The sequence below is a fragment of the Heptranchias perlo genome, unplaced genomic scaffold (assembly GCF_035084215.1).
Source record: "Heptranchias perlo isolate sHepPer1 unplaced genomic scaffold, sHepPer1.hap1 HAP1_SCAFFOLD_550, whole genome shotgun sequence".
NCBI classification, from domain to species: Eukaryota; Metazoa; Chordata; class Chondrichthyes; order Hexanchiformes; family Hexanchidae; genus Heptranchias; species Heptranchias perlo.
The window spans coordinates 74,485-97,348 of record NW_027139571.1 but is presented as its reverse complement, the minus strand read 5'-3'; the positions used below and the strand labels follow the sequence as shown (position 1 = coordinate 97,348).

Here is a 22,864-nt window from a genome sequence, read left to right as displayed (position 1 = left end):
TCTCCATTCCCTCCCCCCGCACTCTCTCTCTCTCCATTCCCTCCCCCGCACTCTCTCTCCATTCCCTCCCCCAACACTCTCTCCATTCCCTCCCCCAACACTCTCTCCATTCCCTCCCTCTGCACTCTCTCTCTCTCCATTCCCTCCCCCGACACTCTCTCCATTCCCTCCCCCCACACTCTCTCTCTCCATTCCCTCCCCCAACACTCTCTCTCTCCATTCCCTCCCCCGACACTCTCTCTCTCCATTCCCTCCCCCGACACTCTCTCCATTCCCTCCCCCTACACTCTCTCTCTCTCCATTCCCTCCCCCTACACTCTCTCTCTCCATTCCCTCCCCCTACACACTCTCTCTCTCCGTTCCCTCCCCCTGCACACTCTCTCTCTCTATTCCCTCCCCCTACACTCTCTCTCCATTCCCTCCCCCGACACACTCTCTCTCTCCATTCCCTCCCCCTACACACTCTCTCTATCCATTCCCTCCCCCTACACACTCTCTCTCCATTCCCTCCCCCTACACTCTCTCTCTCTCCGTTCCCTCCCCCTACACTCTCTCTCCGTTCCCTCCCCCTACACTCTCTCTCCGTTCCCTCCCCCCGCACTCTCTCTCTCTCCATTCCCTCCCCCCGCACTCTCTCTCTCTCCATTCCCTCCCCCCGCACTCTCTCTCTCTCCATTCCCTCCCCCGCACTCTCTCTCCATTCCCTCCCCCAACACTCTCTCCATTCCCTCCCCCAACACTCTCTCCATTCCCTCCCTCTGCACTCTCTCTCTCTCCATTCCCTCCCCCGACACTCTCTCCATTCCCTCCCCCCACACTCTCTCTCTCCATTCCCTCCCCCAACACTCTCTCCATTCCCTCCCCCAACACTCTCTCTCTCCATTCCCTCCCCCGACACTCTCTCCATTCCCTCCCCCGACACACTCTCTCTCTCCATTCCCTCCCCCTACACACTCTCTCTATCCATTCCCTCCCCCTACACACTCTCTCTCCATTCCCTCCCCCTACACTCTCTCTCCATTCCCTCCCCCTACACTCTCTCTCTCTCCAATCCCTCCCCCTACACTCTCTCTCTCTCCATTCCCTCCCCCTACACTCTCTCTCTCCATTCCCTCCCCCTACACTCTCTCTCCATTCCCTCCCCCTACACTCTCTCTCTCTCCATTCCCTCCCCCTACACTCTCTCTCTCTCCATTCCCTCCCCCTACACACTCTCTCTCTCCATTCCCTCCCCCTACACTCTCTCTCTCCATTCCCTCCCCCTACACTCTCTCTCTCTCCATTCCCTCCCCCTACACTCTCTCTCTCTCTCCATTCCCTCCCCCTACACTCTCTCTCTCTCTCCATTCCCTCCCCCTACACTCTCTCTCTCCATTCCCTCCCCCTACACACTCTCTCTCTCCATTCCCTCCCCCTACACACTCTCTCTCTCCATTCCCTCCCCCTACACTCTCTCTCTCTCTCCATTCCCTCCCCCTACACTCTCTCTCTCTCCATTCCCTCCCCCTACACTCTCTCTCTCTCCATTCCCTCCCCCTACACTCTCTCTCTCTCCATTCCCTCCCCCTACACTCTCTCTCTCCATTCCCTCCCCCTACACTCTCTCTCTCCATTCCCTCCCCCTACACTCTCTCTCTCTCCATTCCCTCCCCCTACACTCTCTCTCTCTCCATTCCCTCCCCCTACACTCTCTCTCTCTCCATTCCCTCCCCCTACACTCTCTCTCTCTCCATTCCCTCCCCCTACACTCTCTCTCTCCATTCCCTCCCCCTACACTCTCTCTCTCCATTCCCTCCCCCTACACTCTCTCTCTCTCCATTCCCTCCCCCTACACTCTCTCTCTCTCCATTCCCTCCCCCTACACTCTCTCTCTCTCTCCATTCCCTCCCCCTACACTCTCTCTCTCTCCATTCCCTCCCCCTACACTCTCTCTCTCCATTCCCTCCCCCTACTCTCTCTCTCTCTCCATTCCCTCCCCCTACACTCTCTCTCTCTCTCCATTCCCTCCCCCTACACTCTCTCTCTCTCCATTCCCTCCCCCTACACTCTCTCTCTCCATTCCCTCCCCCTACTCTCTCTCTCTCTCCATTCCCTCCCCTACACACTCTCTCTCTCTCCATTCCCTCCCCCTACACTCTCTCTCTCTCCATTCCCTCCCCCTACACTCTCTCTCTCTCCATTCCCTCCCCCTACACTCTCTCTCTCCCCATTCCCTCCCCCTACACTCTCTCTCTCTCTCCATTCCCTCCCCCTACACACTCTCTCTCTCTCCATTCCCTCCCCCTACACTCTCTCTCTCTCCATTCCCTCCCCCTACACTCTCTCTCTCTCCATTCCCTCCCCCTACACTCTCTCTCTCTCCATTCCCTCCCCCTACACTCTCTCTCTCTCCATTCCCTCCCCCTACACTCTCTCTCTCCATGGTTGGGGATCAATGATCTTCAGCGCTGCGGGGCTCGGGGCTTTCAATAAAAACACAACCCGGGGCCGCGCTCACTGAAGGGCAGCGCGGTGCGCAGGCGCGGCCGGCCGGGGGGAGCCCCGCGCATGCGCGTCAGGCAGAGAGGCGGTTCCCGAGATTCAAAGAGCAACTGTCGCCCTCGAGAGGAGGAAATGGCGGGCGGGCCCGGCCCGGACAGTCCGTGTGGGAACGGCGGGGTTTAGAGACGATCCCGGGCCCGGCCCGGACAGTCCGTGTGGGAACGGCGGGGTTTAGAGACGATCCCGGGCCCGGCCCGGACAGTCCGTGTGGGAACGGCGGGGTTTAGAGACGATCCCGGGCCCGGCCCGGACAGTCCGTGTGGGAACGGCGGGGTTTAGAGACGATCCCGGGCCCGGCCCGGACAGTCCGTGTGGGAACGGCGGGGTTTAGAGACGATCCCGGGCCCGGCCCGGACAGTCCGTGTGGGAACGGCGGGGTTTAGAGACGATCCCGGGCCCGGCCCGGACAGTCCGTGTGGGAACGGCGGGGTTTAGAGACGATCCCGGGCCCGGCAGGTCTGCCGCCAGTTCCAGGTGTTGCCGTTTTCACTCAGTGCCGGTGAGCGATTGGGCTTCAGCTTCCCGGCTCCAACATGTGGGACTGGCTGAGCTCGGGGGGGAAATGAGCCCATCAGACAAGATGGGAGTCGCCACCTTCACCTTGTCGCTGCTGATGGAGATCCGCACAGCCTGTCCGCACCTCCCGCACACAGTCACGGCTCTTCTCCATTCTCAGGGCAGAGAAACTCAGGGCGGACTCACCTCCTCGGCCTTTAAATACAAAACACCGGCATTTCAAAATCTAATCCGAGAAAAGCCGTGTCCACAACTGGCAACAACTGGAGAAACCTCAAACACACAGAAACGCTGCAAATTCACAGCAAGACTTGCATCGATACGGTGCCTGTCTGTGTGTCTCAAAGTGCTTCACCTACAATCAATTACTGTGGAAGCAATGACTTGTCACAAACAGCCGCCACCTTGTGCACAGCAAGATCCCATAACCAGCATTCAGATCAATGACCAATCATTTCCTGGTGTTGGTAGAGGGAGGGATGTTATTCGGGACACAAAACGTTCCTGCTCTTCAAATAATGCCCTGGGATCTTTACCATCCACCTGAACAGGCCGGCAGGGCCGCAGTTTAAAGCATCATCTGAGGGAAGGCACCTCCATAATGGAAATTGGAGAGGTGCTGGCCATAATCTTCCAAACATCCGTAGATACAGGGGTGGTGCCAGAGGACTGGAGAATTGCAAATGTTCCACCCTTGTTCAAAAATGGGTGTAAGGGTAAACCCAGCAGCTACAGGCCAGTCAGTTTAACCTCAGTGGTGGGGAAACTTTTAGAAACGATAATCCGGGACAGAATTAACAGTCACTTGGACGCGTGTGGATTGTTTAGGGAAAGCCAGCATGGATTTGTTAAAGGTAAATCATGTTTAAGTAACCTGATAGAGTTTTTTGATGAGGTAACAGAGAGGGTAGATGAGGGCAATGCTGTTGATGTGGTTTATACGGACTTTCAAAAGGCGTTTGATAAAGTGCTGCATAACAGGCGTGCTTTTAAGATGATGGCCCATGGAATAAAAGGGGCAGTAGCAACACTGATACAAAATTGGGTAAGTGACAGGAAACAGAGAGTAGTGGTGAACGGTTGTTTTTTGGACTGGAGGGAGGTGTACAGTGGTGTTCCCCAGGGGTTGGTGCTGGGACCACTGCTTTTCTTGATATATATTAATGGCTTGGACCTGGGAGTACAGGACACAATTTCAAAATTTGCAGATGACACAAAACTTGAAGGGTAGTGAAGTGAGGAGGATAGTGATAGACTTCAAAAGGATATAGACAGGCTGGTGGCATGGGCAGACACGTGGCAGATGAAATTTAACACAGAAAAATGTGGTGATACATTTCGGTAGGAAGAACGAGGAGAGGCAATATAATCTAGAGGGCACAACTCTAAAAGGGGTACAGGAACAAGAGATCTGGGGGTGTATGTGCACAAATCGTTGAAGGTGGCAGAGCAGGTTGAGAAAGTGGTTTAAAAAGCATACGGGATCCTGGGCTTTATAAATAGAGGCATAGAGTACAAAAGTATGGAAGTCATGAACCTTTATAAAACACTGGTTCGGCCACAACTGGAGGATTGAGTCCAGTTCTGGGCACTGAACTTCAGGAAAGATGCGAAGGCCTTAGAGAGGGTGCAGAAGGGATTTACTGGAATGATTCCAGGGATGAGGGACTTTAGTTATGTGGATAGACTGGAGAAGCTGGGCTTGTTCTCCTTGGAACAGAGGCGGTTGTGTGGAGATTTGATAGAGGTATTCAAAATCATGAAGGATCCAGACAGAGCAGATAGAGAGAAACTGTTCCCATTGGAGGATGGGTCAAGAACCAGAGGACACAGATTTAAGCTGATTGGCAAAAGAACCAAAGGTGACATGAGGAAAAACGTATTTACACAGCGAGTGGTCAGGATCTGGAATGCACTGCCCGAGGGGGTGGTGGAGGCAGATTCAATCATGGCTTTCAAAAGGGAACTGGGTAAGTACTTGAAAGGAAAAAATTTAGAGGGCTATGGGGATAGGGCTGGGGAGTGGGACTACCTGGATTGCTCTTAGATAGAGCCAGCACAGACTCGATGGGCCGAATGGACTCCATCCTTTTACCTCCATGGACTCCATCTGCAATAACCTTTCTATGATTCCATGGTCACCTGGGACACTGATTGTAGACCGCAATTGGTGGGGCAATTTTCCTATTTATACCTCACACACTCAGTCACTTCCTCGTGTCCAATGAAGTAAAACATCCCATAATATTACCATTTCATGTTGGTCGTGAGCCCTGGAGGAACCTTACTGTCCAATAAACTAAAAATCATTACCCCATAAACCATAGATTAAAAGTTCCCAGTCTGGTCCAATCTATCAATACATTGACTTAGTTTAGGACAGATGTGTTACCCCCCTGGGCAGTCCCAGAAGCTCTCAGCGATGCCCAGGAGACCCCGGGGGTGGAATTAGTCTCTGGTGTTCGTGCAACACGGGCGATAGTGAATGGACAGCCCATTTTACACCCCACACGATTTTCCTTTCCACTGAAGTCAGTGTAACTCGGGCTGTCGATTCACCATCGCTGTTTTGAGCTACGGCCAAAGAACAATTTCAACCCCAGCCTCAGATTTTCAGAGCAGCTCTTAAAAGGGACCGTGACCTGTCACTACTATCATTCACTACTGAGATTAATACAGTCACACCTGTCACTACTATCATTCACCACTGAGATTAATACAGTCACACCTGCCACTACTATCATTCACTACTGAGATTAATACACTCACACCTGTCACTACTGAGATTAATACAGTCACACCTGTCACTACTATCATTCACTACTGAGATTAATACACTCACACCTGTCACTACTGAGATTAATACAGTCACACCTGTCACTACTATCATTCACTACTGAGATTAATACAAATGTAAGGAATCTTGCAACACCAGGTTATAGTCCAAACATTTTATTTGAAAATCACAAGCTTTCAGAGATTATCTCCTTCGTCAGGTGAGTGGTTAGGGTGGAAGCTGGAAAAGTGGAGCATCGTGAGGTTGTCCGTGGGCTTGCGGTAGAGTGAGGTGCTGAGGTGCCCGTCTTTGATGGAGATTTGTGTGTCCAAGAAAGAAACCGATTCTGAGGAGTAGTCCATGGTGAGTTCGATGGTGGGATAGAACTTGTTGATGTTATCGTGTAGTCTCGTCAGTGATTATTCGCCGTGTGTCCATAGGACCCGAACCTCGTCAAAGAGGCCATCCCCTATGGACAGGCCCTGCGAATACACAGGATCTGCTCAGACGAGGAGGAACGCGATGGACACCTACAGACGCTGAAAGACGCCCTTGTAAGAACGGGATATGACGCTCGACTTGTCGATCGGCAGTTCCGACGGGCCACAGCGAAGAATCGCATGGACCTCCTCAGAAGACAAACACGGGACGCAACCAACAGAGTACCCTTCGTCGTCCAGTACTTCCCCGGAGCGGAGAAACTACGCCATGTTCTCCGCAGCCTTCAACATGTCATCGATGACGACGAACACCTCGCTAAGGCCATCCCCATGCCTCCACTGCTCGCCTTCAAACAGCCACCCAACCTCAAACAGACCATCGTTCGCAGCAAATTACCCAGCTTTCAGGAGAACAGCGTCCACGACACCACACAACCCTGCCACGGCAACCTCTGCAAGACATGCCAGATCATCGACACAGATACCACCATCACACGAGAGGACACCACCCACCAGATACGTGGTTCATACTCCTGTGACTCGGCCAACGTTGTCTACCTCATACGTTGCAGGAAAGGATGCCCCGGAGCATTGTACATTGGCGAGACCATGCAGACACTGCGACAACGGATGAACGGACACCGCGCAACAATCGCCAGACAGGAGGGTTCCCTCCCAGTCGGAGAACACTTCAGCAGTCAAGGACATTCAGCCACCGATCTTTGGGTAAGCATTCTCCAAGGCGGCCTTCGAGACACACGACAACGCAAAATCGTCGAGCAGAAACTGATAGCCAAGTTCCGCACCCATGAGGACGGCCTCAACCGGGATCTTGGGTTCATGTCACGCTACACGTAACCCCACCAGCAGGAAAAAAAGTTATCTGTTTTTAATACAACTGGACATTCTCTCTCTCTCTCTCTCTGCCTTTCAGGTCTCTTTCTCTCTTTGTCTGTGTAATTTGACCCATTGTGTATTCAGTATACTGGGACCTACTGTTTTCCGTGGCTAACCTGTCTGAACACCAACGACACCTTTGATTGGTGTGATGGTGTCCCAGCCGAATATAAGATATGCGATTTGAGGACCTCTCATTCACTCACTCACCTGACGAAGGAGATAATCTCCGAAAGCTTGTGATTTTCAAATAAAACTGTTGGACTATAACCTGGTGTTGTAAGATTCCTTACATTTGTCCACCCCAGTCCATCACCGTGCATCTCCACATCGAGGTTAATACAGTCACACCTGCCACTACTAGCATTCACTACTGTGATTAATGCAATTGTGCCTGCCACGACCATGATTCATGAGTGAGATTAATGCATTTTCACCTGCCATTACTACCATTCATGACAATTATGGAACTAAAGTAGTAAAATTCAACAACTGAAGTAGACAATCAATTGTAACACCACGAATTACAAGCAAACTCACCTAAAGTTACTATTTTTAGCGATAGTGACCGACCCTTACAAAGAAAAGCACAAAGACCCCACGGATCCTTAAAAACAGCAAAGCTCTGAGCTCCTGACATCATCAGAGGGGCAGACCCGGGAGTGATGTCATCCGAGTCTCAGATTAATTTAACAGTTTTAGGGAATTATTCCCACAATAAAATGCTGGAAACACGGGTTCAGTGAATGTGGTTTGAAATGTGTGTAAATGTCTCAGCGAGTCAGTGACCCGGTGAAATGACAGAGTCCCGGCCTCGTAGTCCAACTGAACTCGGATCCTGCTGTTAGACGGGATTAGTGGGAGGTCAGTGAACTTGGAATTGTGCCAGGCATCGAAATAATCACCAAAATAAAACTCCAAACACCAGGATTTACTGTTGTCCCCAAGCTCAGACTTGTTCCCCTCCCTCTCTACACTCCCACACACTATCCCTATTCCCCAGTATTCCCCATCAGTCTCCACATCCCAGAAATGGGATCCTGAGGAGAAACTTTGGGAGCAAAGGACTTGAGGACGGTGTTTAAACCTCTCTGGGTGAGGTGGGTAGGGCTGTTCCTGTTTGGTCCGTGTTACTGATCTCAGATCATCAGACAGAACCAAGTTCCAGTTTACTGTCTTTGGATCCAGGCTCATCGGTGACCTTTGCCCTAGAGAGGAGAGAAGAGATTGGTCAGACAGGGTTATTCCACTCAGATCAATGATTGACAGCTGCAGGGTGGGAGTGTCAGTATTTCCCAGACAGTGTCAGCCCCATATTACCTCTTAGACTGGATTCATCCCATGTTAAATCAATGGCCTTCAATCAGAATCCCTGTTAAATAGCAGTGTGTGGGTCCCAGTGCTGTGCACTCAGTGCAATCACTGCAGTGGAGACACACAGTAGCAGTCAGTTTAATCACACAAGCCCCTGGCACTGTGCTCACATTCTCCCAGACACAATGGAGGGGATTCACCGGCACACAACACATCCCACAGACTCACAGTTCCAGCCCCACAATCTCAGCACCGGCTGTACTGGGAACACACAGCTCACAGGAGTGTGCCCTGGGCTCTCTCCCTCCTGTTACTGTCCTATCCTGAACACAGGAGTGTGCCCTGGGCTCTCTCCCTCCTGTTACTGTCCCATCCTGAATACAGGAGTGTGCCCTGGGCTCTCTCCCTCCTGTTACTGTTCCATCCTGAATACAGCAGTGTGCCCTGGGCTCTCTCCCTCCTGTTACTGTTCCATCCTGAATACAGGAGTGTGCCCTGGGCTCTCTCCCTCCTGTTACTGTTCCATCCTGCCCACAGCTTGATTAAAGCCTCCATCAGTTTACAAACAGTACCGCGGATTCACCTGAGAATTCGGATGAATCTTATGTCCCTTCGGTTAGTCCCTGTTCACTGTGAGTTCCCCAGGACCCCCCTCCAGCCCTGAATCTGAGACTGTGACGGGGCGTGTGTGTCTGTGTGAGTCTCTGTGACGGGGCGTGTGTGTCTGTGTGAGTCTCTGTGACGGGGCGTGTGTGTCTGTGTGAGTCTCTGTGACGGGGCGTGTGTGTCTGTGTCTTTGTAAGTTCCTGAATTATTTTGGATATTCCCAGCTGTCTGAACACAACTAACCCGACCTGCTCTCTGTCCCTTATATTGGAGAAAAGCTGCACGTTCTCACCAATGATTCCCAATATGTCTGAGTGATACTTTCCCGATCCATTCAGCCTCTTCTGGATAAGTTGAGATATATTGGACAGGTTCAGGGTGAGCGCTGGAACATCTGGGTCTGTGACTCTCTGAGTCTCAGTCACTCTGGAATGAAAGAGGAGAGAATGTTTTTATCTGTGGGGACATTTCAGATCAGAAACCCAAAGGGGAACGAGTGATCAGTGCAACAACCTGCACCCCTTCTAATGCTCGTACTGAGACCCCGCAGCAACCCGTCCTGAAAATGGCAGAATCCCGGGATTTGCAGTCTCCCTGCATTCACACTGATCTCCACAGATGCAGTGGGATCCTGGTTTGCTGCCACTTCAGCTCAGTTTGTGATTTTCAAAGCCGTCTGTGTTCAGTTCAGTTTCTCTGCACTGGAGCCCTCATCTTTCCATTTCCAGGGACCTGGGATCGGTGGGATTCCCTCACAGAGGCCATGATTTTAATCTGCCTGTGGGATGGCCGCGGGAGGTCAAAGGGCACAGAAAACCCGAAAAATTAATCCCGACCTTTCCCCACACGATCGCGACTTAATTGATGGCCCTTAACGTTGGTTGTGGGTTTGCCGTCTGAAAGCTGCGCAGCGGGCGGACTGCGCACCCACATGACCTGCTGTCAGTTGGAGTGTCCGTATTTAAAGGGCCATTGATGCAATGACTTTTGCTGCACAAAGGAACAACCAGGCAGAATGGAGCAGCAGAGGGACAAGGCAGCTCCACAATTTAGTGACTCCTCACTTGAGGTGCTGCTGGCCGGGGAGAGGAGGAGGAGGGAAATATTTTACCCGGCGGACAGGAGGAAGTGGCCTGCCTCTGCCACCAAGAAGGCCTGGCTCGAGGTGGCTGAGGAGGTGACCAGCAGGAGCAACATCTCCCGCACTTGGGTGCAGTTCAGGAAGCGTTTCAATGACCTAACCAGGTCAGCAAAAGTGAGTCCACTTCCTGATTCTCCTGCAATTCGTGGTGCACATCACTCCCCCACCCTCACCCCCTCTCACTCTGCACTGCCATCACATCACTCCTCACACCCACTTAAGGCTCATCCTCAACTTACCTTCACTTCCTCAGCACTTCCTCACCTCCCCATTAGTCCCCCCACCACGACCACTCGGCCCAATCCTCATCCAATGTGATGTCTCTGTCTGATACTCACCCTCTGATGCACCTCTTTCACGGTCAGCCTCACCCAAAGCAATGCATTCATTGGCTGACCACTTCACCCTCACTCACTCACACGTCTGTACTTTCTCCCCTCGTAGGAGAAGAGCTCAAAATACACGGGAGAGGGTGAGGACTGGAGGGGGGGCCACAACTAATAGTGGTCCTCACAGAGGTGGAGGAGGAGGCCCTGCAGATCAGACGCACCCTCGAGTGCCTGTCCATCGGGGACGGCGAGACTGGCCCCCCACAAACATCTGGTGACACAACTTTAACATTCATCACACACAACATGAATTGATGTTAACAATGATTGGCATGTTGAACACCTCAGTATGCTCATCGCAACATGACACATCTGTGATGATGCTTAATATTGCCTTCTGTTCTCTCACAGGCCCTTCAGCGACTGCAGTGACAGCAGAGGGCGATTCCTCAGAGGAGCTCCCGGCCTCTGAGGGTGCACCGTCACATCTTCGTGAGCCATCCACCAGCACAGATACTCACACCTCGATGGGTCCAAGTAGTGAGTTCGTTGGGTTGGCACCTGGTGAGTAACCACACACAAGTGAGCACGAGCAGGCACTGGTGGCAGAGGCAGCTGTGGAGAGTCCGTGTCGGTGGGAGCACTCCTCTCCAGGCTCTGCTCAGCTGGACGCAGATGCTGAACCCCGGGGACCATCCTTTAAAAAGAGAATGATCGAGGGACAGCAGCACATTTACGAGGTACTGGAACAGGTGCCACGCACACTCTCCACAATAGCGGAGAGGATGGAGGAGTCCAACTCCTGCATTAGTGGAATGGTGGCACAGATACAGGAGGGAATCTCTGAGATACTGTCACAGGTAAGTGCGGGAATATCTGAGATAGTGTCACAGGTAAGTGCGGGAATATCTGAGATAGTGTCACAGGGACAGTGAGGGAATATCTGAGACAGTGTCACAGGTACGTGCGGGAATATCTGAGATAGTGTCACAGGTAAGTGCAGGAACGTCTGCGATGGAGAGAAGGCGAGCCTCCATTGAGCTTCAAGCACGGCTCACAAATGAGTCCATTCAGGCCCTGACAATGGGCTTTCGGACTCTGGATGCCAACATGTCTGCCACCTTAAATAGGCAGACAGAAACTTTAGAAGTGGCCTTACCAGGCATCACACATGTCCTCCAAACTGTTGTCAGCAGGGTGGTAGGAGTGATGTGGCCCTGACCCAGGAGAGGGATGTTGGCAAAAGGGGACATGGAAGTGGGGACACCACTCAAAGTGTTCCCATGTCTCACCCTTTGCCCCCCTCTCAACCAGTACCCACAATGCTGCCTCCTCTCCAGGTTGCCGAGTCTGCCCCTGCACAGGTGCAGGTGGAGCAGTCTTTGGAGGGGCCCTCATGGGCTCCAAAACCCAGAGAGCGTCGGCCGAGAGCATCTTAACAGTCAGGGTATGAATCTGAGCAACCTGCCACTACCTCTGTTACAGCCACAGGGGATGCACCAGGTAGAAGTAGGAGGAAGAGGAAGGCGAAGGTTTTGTGATCACCGGGGGTTTGCACAAGAGTGTCTGACAGACTGTCAGGTTTATCATTTATATTTGTTTTTTGTTAAAGTCGCATTAAATATTATCATTCTCACCACTACTGCCACATCTTGCCCATTCTTGAGTCCCTTTTGTGATCGGGCCCTTTCATGTGCTTCATCATGAACGGTGAGACTTGATGCCACCCAGTGGGTGCGTTTACAGTGGGTGTATGTGTGGTTGTTGGACTGTTTTGTGTGGGCCGGGGGTGCTGGTGTTGGTGGTGCTCGTTCCAGGTGGTCTGAGGACTGCACTATCCTCACTTTGCAGATGTCCTTCGGAGAATCGGTCAAATATCAGTGACTCCTTGGCCTCACGAGCAGCCACCCTCCTCGTCCTCATCCTCGTCCTCCTGCCCCTCCTCCTCAATGTTGATGGCTGTGGCCTCATCCACTGGTAATCCTCTCTGTTGTGCGATGTTGTGCAGGACACAACAGACGACTATAATTCTACCCACTCTCGCTGGTGCGTATTGAAGCTCTCCCCCAGATCGACCCAGGCACCTGAAGCCCATCACATCGCATGTTCAATGACAGACCTGGTGGTGATGTGACTGTCGTTGTACTGACTCTGTGCCTCGCTGATGGGGTTTCTCACAGGTATCATGAGCCACGTCTGCAGGAGGTTTCCCTTGTCTCCGAGGAGCCAGCCCTTAAGTCTGTTTGGTGCGTGGAAGAGGGCCGGGATGTTGGATTCCCGCAGAATGAAGGAATCGTGGCAGCTGCCAGGGAATCTGGTGCACACGTGAAGAAATCTTTTCTGGTGATCACAAACGAGCTGCGTGTTGAGGGAGTGATATCCCTTTCTGTTGGTGAACAGTCCTGGCTCGTGTGGAGGTGCTCGGATTTCTACGTGTGTGCAATCAATTGCACCCTGTACCCGTGGGAAGCCAGCACAGTGAGTGGAAACCCACTGCCCTCTCCGTCTGGCTGAGATCGTCCATGGGGAAGTTGACGTGGTGAGACACCCTGCAAAACAAACCATCGGAGACCTGTCTTATACACTTGTGGGCAGACGAATGAGAGACCCCGATGATGTCACCGGTGGCACCCTGGAAGGATCCGGAGGTGAAGGAGTTAAGGGCAGTGGTGACTTTAACTGCGACGGGCAATGCGATGCCACCAGGCCCAGCCGGGAGCAGCTCTGCATGAAGGAGGCTGCAGATGTCTGCGACCACCTGGTGACTCACTCTCAGCCTCCGTATGCACTGCTCCTCAGAGAGGTCCAGGAAGCTCAGCCTCGGTCTGTAGACCCTCTCACGAGGGTAGTGCCTCCTGCGATGTCAGGCCCTCTGTTGTTCCCCTCTCTGCTCTTGTGCGGGTCCCTGTGACGTACCTCTGTCTTGTGGAGCTGCAAGTGGTGGATCTGCAGGCCGTGCCTGGCGAGGATGGTGATGTGCCTCCTCCTCGGATATACTGGTGAATGCAGCCATCGTGTCCCCCATCCTGATGTTACCAGTTTGAGGGGGTCCAAAATGTAGGTAAATATGTGTAAACAGAACAATTCTGAGTGTGAACCAAGAATTCTCAGACTAAACACAAAGAACTCCCAGCCAATAGTTTGTCTGAGAGAACTGAGTGCCCTGCTGCAATAACTCACCTTTTATCCCCATCTGTCAAACAGGGATTTCAATGGCCAAATGGCTGCCGGCTGCAACTCACCTCCGTTTCCATGGCGTGCTTCACACAGCACAGGAAACACGTTGAGGCAGCGTTGATATCGTTTCCCTGCATCAATAAAATGTAAATCACAATTCCAAGGACTTTAACTCCGTTAATTGTGGGTTTAAATATCGTCCCGTCCCAGCTTCCTGAACCCCGCGCACCCAGGTGGCTCTGGGTCGGACGTGTTTTTCAGCGGGTTGGAGCCGGGATTCCTTCCCGCTCTGGAAATCCCCGATTTTGTTTGCCCCACGCCCCCAACCCACCCGGACCTCGGAGATAAAATCTTGGCCAGAGGGTCCAATCACAGTGACATCACTGGGAAATCTCAGCACTGACTCATTTCTCTGTTAGTGGATAGAATGAGCCAATCACAACACATTTTACTGTCACTCTGACACTGGGACCTGCCCCTCTCCTCATTTCTCCATGGGCTGGTTGATGGAACAAGCCAATCACACAGCACTTCCTGACCCAATGGAATAAAGCTGTCACTGACACACATGGAGCCTTTCGGAAGCCTCGGTTAGATACAGGTCACTGCAGGTTTCTCTCTCTCTCACTTCCTGTCTAACAGGTTCCTGAGAAGCTCGACACACCGATGGAACAGCCCAGGTCACTCAATAACAACAACAACTTGCATTTATGTAGCACCTTTAAAGTAGTGAAACGTCCCAAGATGCTTCACACTGAGCCACATAAGGAGATATTAGGACAGGTGACGAAAAGCTTGGTCAAAGAGGTAGGTTTGAAGGAGCATCTTTAGCAAGGAGAGAGAGGTAGAGAGGCGGAGAGATTTAGGGAGGGAATTCCAGACCTTAGGGCCGAGGCATCTGAAGGCACGGCCACCAATGGTCGGGCGAAGGAAATCGGGGATGAACAAAAGGCCAGAATTGGAGGAACGCAGAGTTCTCTGGTCAGTGGACTGGTCAGGTGGGCAGAAAAGTGGTAAATGGAATTCAATCCGGAGAAGTGTGAGGCAATGCATTTGGGGAGGGCAAACAAGGCAAGGGAATAGACAATAAATGGTAGGATACTGAGAAGTGTAGAGGAACAGAGGGACCTTGGAGTGCATGTCCACAGATCCCTGAAGGTAGCAGGACAGGTCGATAAGGTGGTTAAGAAGGCAAAGGGGAAACTTTCCTTTATTAACTGAGGCACAGAATATAAGAGCAGGGAGGTTATGCTAGAACTGTATCAAACACGAGTGAGGCCACAGCTATAGTACAATGTACAGTTCTGTTCACCACATAACAGGAAAGATGTGATTGCACTGGACAGAGAACAGAGGAGATTTACGAGGATGTTGCCAGGTCTGGAGAATTTTAGGTATGAGGAAAGATTGGACAGGCTGGGGTTGTTTTCTTTGGAACAGAGGAGGCTGAGGAGAGATTTAATTGAGTGTATAAAATTATGAGGGGCCTGGATAGAGTAGATAGGAAGGACCGATTTCCCTTTGCAGAGAGGTCAATAACCAGGGGGCATAGAATTTAAGCAATTGGTAGAAGGATTAGAGGGGAGTTGAGGAGAAGTTTTTTCACCCAGAGTGTGGTGGGGGTCTGGAACTCACTGCCTGAAAGGGTGGGAGAGGCAGAAACCCTCATCACATTTAAAAAGTACTTGGACATGCACTTGAAGTGCCGTAACCTACAGGGCTACGGACCAAGAGATGGAAAGTGGGATTAGGCTAAATTGCTCTATTTTGGCAAGCACGGACACAATGGGCCGAATGGCCTCCTTCTGTGCCGTAAATTTCTATCATTCTATGATTGTATGATTCTCAGGGGTTGTCGGGCTGGAGGAGGTTACAGAGACAGGGAGGGGCGAGGCCATGGAGGGATTTAAAACAAGGATGAGAATTTTAAATTCGAGGCGTTGCTGGACCGGGAGTCAATGTGGGTCAGTGAGCAGAGGGTGATGGGTGAACGGGACTTGGTGCGAGTTAGGATACGGGCAGCAGAGTTTTGGATCAGCTGAAGGTCATGGCGGGTGGAAGATGGGAGGCTGGCCAGGAGAGAATTGGAAAAGTCGAGTCGAGAGGTAACAATAGCATGGATGAGGGTTTCAGCAGCAGATGCTGAGACAGGTGATATTATGGGGTGGAAGTAGGAGGTCTTGGTGATGGAGAGGAAATGGGGTCGGAGGCTCAGCTCAGGGTCAAATAGAACACCGAGGTTGTGAACAGTCTGGTTCAGACTCAGACAGTGGCCAGGGAGGGGGATGGAGTCGGTGACTAGGGAACGGAGTTTGTGGTGGGGACCGAAGACAATGGCTTCGAACTTCCCAATATTTAATTGGAGGAAATTTCGGCTCATCCAATACTGGATGTTGGACAAGCAGCGTAACAAATCAGATGCTGTGGAGGGGTCGAGAGAGGTGGTGGTGAGGTAGAGCTGGGGGTCGTCAGTGTACATGTGGAATCTCCCATTTCCCACAGGCTGCCTGAGCCAATAACCCCTCAAACCACAGTTAAACATCACTCAATATTCCCACCATTTGAAAGCACCTTATCTGGGAAGGTTTCCAAGCGGTGATTCTACTTTCACTCTTCTCCCAGATACAGGGGAAGGTTCCCTATCAGCAGCAGGTACTGTATGACTGAGAGGAACTTACCTGGAAAGGAGCTGCTTCGAGTTCTGTGAATAAAGAGAGGAGATCAAATCAGTCAACGAACAAATCAACACCCAATGGAACCAAAGAGTGAATTTGGGATTGAGAGTAAAGAGTTCAGTGTATAACAGTAGGTGGGGCCAGTCACAGGAATGGGCAATAATCCCACATTTCACTGCACTCCATCCTGGGGCAGCGCCAACACTCCCAGGGCAGGGCTGAGGGGGCAGCGCCAACACTCCCAGGGCAGGGCTGAGGGGGCAGCGCCAACACTCCCAGGGAAGGGCCGAGGGGGCAGCGCCAACACTCCCAGGGCAGGGCCGAGGGGGCAGCGCCAACACTCCCAGGGCAGGGCCGAGGGGGCAGCGCCAACACTCCCAGGGCAGGGCCGAGGGGGCAGCGCCAACACTCCCAGGGCAGGGCCGAGGGGGCAGCGCCAACACTCCCAGGGCAGGGCCGAGGGGGCAGCGCCAACACTCCCAGGGCAGGGCCGAGGGGGCAGCGCCAACACTCCCAGGGCAGGGCTGAGGGGGCAGCGCCAACACTCCCAGGGCAGGGCTGAGGGGGCAGCGCCAACACTCCCAGGGCAGGGCTGAGGGGGCAGCGCCAACACTCCCAGGGCAGGGCTGAGGGGGCAGCGCCAACACTCCCAGGGCAGGGCTGAGGGGGCAGCGCCAACACTCCCAGGGCAGGGCCGAGGGGGCAGCGCCAATGCTGGGACCCACCAACAATCTTCAAACAATTCAGCCCTCTCACCAGCCTCACAGAAACGCCCCATTCCCCAGACATTGCCCTGTTTATATTGAAGATGTCCCTGAATAAAGGAGAGATGGTCCCTCTGTACCAGACTCTGGGTTTCTCCATCGATTAATGTAATCTGTTCCATGCTCTTGTTTAATGCTTCAGAACAGCTTCTAATCTGAGAGAGAGCTCGGAGCCCCTCCTCATCGATCAGTTTCAGTGCGTATTCTTCATCTTCTTCCAGCTGTCTCCTCCATTCAGAGAAGCTCTTCGATAGCTTTCCTTTCAGCTCATTGATTCGTGTCTGAAACCCAAACCAACTCTCATTACAAACGGCCCTTCCACACAGCTCTTACCCTGAGCACATGGCACTTTCCAGGGACGGGACAGTTTGTTTCGATCACTACTCAATCACCCGTTAAAGATAGACAAGCAGTGAGGGGAGGGTCTACTGGGAGAGAAAACAGAGTTCAACGAGTGTTGCCTTGAGCCTTGAGTTTAATAGAAAGAGCACTGTATTTAGACTGTGTATGGCACTGCCACCTGGTCCATCCACACCTGGAGTGATGGGTCCAGTTTTGGTGCCCACACCTGGTGAAGGAGATTGAGACTCTGGAGAGGACGGTGGCCAGAATGACACGTAGTCTGATGGATTTTAGTTCTGAGGATCGGCTCCAAGAGGGAGGGCGATTTGGAGAAAGGCAGGCCGAGAGGGACATGATTGAGGTTTTTAAAATGATCGAGGGATTATTGGACTCACTCGTTGGGTGAGGTACTTGAGATGGATCGGGATGGTAGGACGAGAGGGCCTGTGTATAAAATCCATAGGCACAGAGTTAGGTTAGACCCCAGAGTCCTCGATCTCTGGAACAGACTCCCTGAACATGTGGGGGGTATGGAGTCACTCCCACCCTTTAAAAGGGAGCTGGGGAGGAATTTCCCAGAGTTTGTCCTGAATTGTCTGCAGGTGTTTTTTCTCTCTTCTGTTTGCCTTTCCCAGGTGAGTCCATGGTTCGGGGTGGATCAGTGGTGTGTGTGATTGAACCCTGTCTGCATGGGGCAGGCTTGCTGGGACGAATGGTCTTTTCTTCCTCTTCCTTTCTATGTTCATCTGATACAGGCTTCAGGGCAAGTCTCCAACTCCCAGCCTCTGACTGTGTCTGTTTCAGGAAATCCAGTGCCCAAGTGATGTAATAATATTCCCTGGGAGGTGCAGGGAGAGTTAAGCAGCTCCCCCTCACATCAAACACACGGGGAACTCAGTGTAATCAGTGACTCGGCCCCAACACAACCAGCCTGGTTTGGAAGGCCTGTTTCTGATGTGCTCATTGACTCAGCGGGGAGAGAAACCCTTTCTAAATCCAGTCCCACTTTACCCACCTTTATTTCAGCTTCTGATCTCTCCAAGTCTCGCTGTTGGCTGGAATTATTCTGCTGGACTCGAAGCTTCTCGATTTCTCTCTCCAATTCTTCCTGTAAAAGCAATTGGAAAGTGTTTAAATTAAGAACAACCTGCACTTATATCGCGTTTTTAACAATGTAAAACATCCCAAGATGCTTCACAGGAAGGTAATCAGACAAAAATTGACACCGAGTCAAAGAAGGAGACTTTAGCACAGGTGACAAAATGTTTGGTTAAAGGGATAGGTTTTAAGGAGAGTCTTCGAGGAGGAGAGGGAGAGGTGGAGAGACGGAGAGGTTTGGGGAGGGAAATCCAGAGCTTGAGGCCAAGACTGCTGAAGGCACGGCCTCCAATGGTGGGGCAAAGGAATTTGGGCATGCACAAGAGGCCAGAATTGGAGGAACGCAGAGTTCTCGGAGGGTTGTAGGACTGGAGTAGGTTACAGAGATAGGAAGGGTGAGGTCATGGAGGGATTTGAATTTTATAATCGAGGCGTTGCCGGACTGGGAGCCAATACAGGTCAGCGAGCACATGGGTGATGGGTGAATGGGACTTGGTACGAGTTAGGATATGGGCAGCAGAGTTTTGGATGAGCTCATATTTAAGAAGGGAGGTCGGCCAGGAAAGCATTGGAATAGTCAAGTCTGGAGATAACAAAAGCATGGATGAGGGTTTCAGTAGCTGATGGGCTGAGGCAGGGGTGGACACAGTCGATATTCCGGAGGTGGAAGTAGGTGGTCTTAGTGATGGAGAGGATATGGGGTCGGAAGCTCAGCTCAGGGTCAAATAGGACGCTGAGATTGCGATAAGTCTGGTTTAGCCTGAGACAGTGGCAGGGAGGGGGATGGAATAGGTGGCTAGGGAACGGAGTTTGTGGCCGGGGGCAGGGGGGGGTGTCTCAGAAAATGGCTTCAGTCTTCCCAATTAATTGGAGGAAATTTCGACTCATCCAGGACTTGATGTCGGACCATCAGTGTGAGAAATCAGAGGCAGTGGAGGGGTCGAGTGAGGTAGTGCTGAGGTAGAGCTGGGTGTCATCAGTCTCAGTGTGGAACCTCACAATGTGTTTTCAGATGATGCCGCCGTGGGGCAGCATGCAGATGAGAAATAGGAGGAGGTCAAGGATAGATCCATGGGGGACTCCAGAGGTATCGGGGGGGTGGGGAGAGAAGCCATTGTCGGAGATTCTTTGGCTACGACTGGATAGATCGGAATGGAACCGGGCGAGGGCAGTCCCACTCAGCTGGACAAAAGGACAGGCGTTGGAGAAGCATGGTGTGGTCAACCATGTCAAAGGCTGCAGACAGGTGGAGAAGGATGAGGAGGGATAGTTCACCACGGCCACAGTCACAAAGGATCTCATTTGTGACTTTTTAGTCGGGCCGTTTAAGTACAGTGGCAGAGGTGGAATCCTGATTGGAGAGGTTCAAACATGGAGTTGCGGGAAAGATTGGCGCAGATTTGGGAGGTGACAACACGTACAAGGACTTGAGAGGAAAGGGAGATTGGAGATGAGGTGGTAGTCTGCAAGGACAGAGGGGTCAAGGGTGAGTTTTTTGAGGAGGGGGTGATGACAGCAGATTTGAAGGGGAGGGGGACAGTACCTGAGGAGAGGGAACCGTCTACAATATCAGCTAGCTTAGGGGTCAGGAAGGGAAGTCAGATGGTCAGCAGTTTAGTAGGAATAGGATCGAGAGTGCAGGAGGTGGGTCTCATGGGCAGGATGAGCTTGGAGAGGGCATGAGGGGAGATAAGAGAGACATCAGAGAGAGATGTGAGTTCAGGACTCGGGCAGGGGGGAACCGAAGGGGAAGTTTGGTTTGGTCGGCTCGGGGAAGGGAGGTTAGCGGTGGAGGCAGCTGAATGGATGGTCTCAATCGTAGTGACAGAAGTCCATGAGGTCCTCGCACTTGTTGGAGGTGAGGGTGGAGGGGGCAGGGGAGAGGGGTTTAAGGAGACTGTTGATAGTGGAGAATAGAAGCCGGAGACCATCTTTACATTCCAGGGTGATCCTGGAATAGGGAGCAGTTTTGACAGAGGAGGAATAAAAGGGATTGAAAGTGGAATGTAAAATGGAAATGATTCCATTCCAGGAGTGACCCCACTGGGTGTGGATAGAAAGTGGTTTGGGGGATTCTGAGGGGTTAATTAGTCTCCCTCTCCCTCTCCCTCTCCCTCTCCCTCTCTCTCTCTGAGACCGTCCCCAGCAGTCCTGATGCTGCCTTGTACCATAGGGAAAGCCCGCGGTACAAGGCAGCTGCTGGGGACTGTTGGGGACAACAGCCAGTCAGTCTCTCAATGTGGCCAGTTGCCGAAATGGAGTAATAAAATTCTAATACCCAGGGCAGCAAGAAAACACTGGGCTAAATCAGCACTGTCTGCAGTCAGTTCTAATTAATGTTCGTCATTAACAGGAAAACTCTCCCTCACTGTAACATTCGCACCAGACAAGTGCCAGGCAATAACCATCTCCAACAAGAGAGAGTCTAACCACCTCCCCTTGACATGCAACGACATTACCATCGCCGAATCCCCCACCATCAACATCCTGGGGGTTACCATTGACCAGAAACTTAACTGGACCAGCCATATAAATACTGTGGCTACAAGAGCAGGTCAGAGGCTGGGTATTCTGTGGTGAGTGACTCACCTCCTGACTCCCCAAAGCCTTTCCACCATCTACAAGGCACAAGTCAGGAGTGTGATGGAATACTCTCCACTTGCCTGGATGAGTGCAGCTCCAACAACACTCAAGAAACTTGACACCATCCAGGATAAAGCAGCCCGCTTGATTGGCACCCCATCCACCACCCTAAACATTCACTCCCTTCACCACCGGCGCACTGTGGCTGCAGTGTGTACCATCCACAGGATGCACTGCAGCAACTCGCCAAGGTTTCTTTGAGAGCACCTCCCAAACCCTCGACCTCTACCACCTAGAAGGACAAGGGCAGCAGGCACATGGGAACAACACCACCTGCACGTTCCCCTCCAAGTCACACACCATCCCGATTTGGAAATATATCACCGTTCCTTCATCATCACTGGGTCAAAATCCTGGAACTCCCTTCCTAACAGCACTGTGGGGGAACCTTCACCACAGCGGTTCAAGAAGGCAGCTCACCACCACCTTCTCAAGGGCAATAAATGCTGGCCTTGCCAGTGACGCCCACGTCCCATGAACGAATAAATAAAAAACTATCAGGAATTGTGTCACTCACCTTAATTGCAGCTTGTGCCTGATCCAGGCTCAGCAGTGTGTGGGATTTATGTTTCCCTGTTATTGTACAAGAAACACACACACAGTCTGCATCATCTTTACAGTAGAATTCAAAGTCCTTCTTGTGGTCAACGCACTGCCTGTCGCTAAGATCAGCCATCGGTTTGATTAGGGTGCGATCTTTGTCGGCCTCTTTCAGTAAATGTGGTTTTAAATGAAGGGAGCAAAGAGATGTTTCACATTTCAGACACGCCTTGACAGCTGGGGATGGATTCTCGACACACACACCACAGACTGAATCAGTGTCAGCTTGTATCCCTGCAGATCCTGAAGCAGCTTTCACACAACACAAGAGAGAGCGAGGAACCAGAGCAGGAAGTGAAATTCTGATAAACACTCGGTGTTGGGAGTGACGATGTTTGTTTCAATCACATGATTTGTCTTGGCTGAAGATTAACCCTTTCAGGCCTGCAGCAGCAGTTCAGAAACAAAATCAGAAACACAAGATTACAATTTTACAATCTGGAGCCAGAATACAGCAAACTGGGCTCAGTAAACAGAAACCGAAAACTAATCAGCTCAGACCAGACCCAAAATGGCTTAAGAAACAAATTAAAACTGATATAAAGAGGAAAAAATAACCTTCACAAATCCTGCAGAGAGGAAGGTGAAGGAGATCTCTGGGAGGAATAGAAAAATATACAGAAAAAGTTAAAAGGTTCATCAGAGGGGCAAAGAGAGTTCAAACAAAGCAAACCAGCAGAGGCTACAAGTCTCAGTAAACCCAACACGAAACATATCCAAACAACACAGAGCTGTGACCAACAAAGATAAAATAATGTTGTACAATAAATCCAAAACAGGAGAATACAGTCAGAGGAAGTCATGATCAGACTGTACAGGGTCTGGTCAGACCCACCTCGAGTACTGTGTCCAGTTCTGGTCAGACCCTCCTCGAGTACTGTGTCCAGTTCTGGTCAGACCCACCTCGAGTACTGTGTCCAGTTCTGGTCAGACTGTACCTCGAGTACTGTGTCCAGTTCTGGTCAGACCCACCTCGAGTACTGTGTCCAGTTCTGGTCAGACCCA

The 22,864-nt window shown here is 51.7% G+C and overlaps 1 protein-coding gene across 1 annotated transcript; it reads right to left on the bottom strand.

Moving 5' to 3' along the window:
- Positions 1 to 5,993: 5,993 nt before the first annotated feature.
- LOC137315663 (E3 ubiquitin-protein ligase TRIM39-like) lies at positions 5,994 to 22,017 on the bottom strand. Its single transcript, XM_067980174.1, has 6 exons — positions 21,777 to 22,017; positions 18,534 to 18,626; positions 17,257 to 17,457; positions 16,416 to 16,438; positions 9,383 to 9,516; positions 5,994 to 8,378 (listed from the first exon to the last, which is right to left on the bottom strand). The coding sequence occupies exons 1-6, from the start codon at positions 21,933 to 21,935 to the stop codon at positions 7,855 to 7,857; spliced, it is 1,134 nt and encodes a 377-aa protein (XP_067836275.1). The 5' UTR covers positions 21,936 to 22,017; the 3' UTR covers positions 5,994 to 7,854.
- Between the last annotated feature and the right edge of the window lie 847 nt (positions 22,018 to 22,864).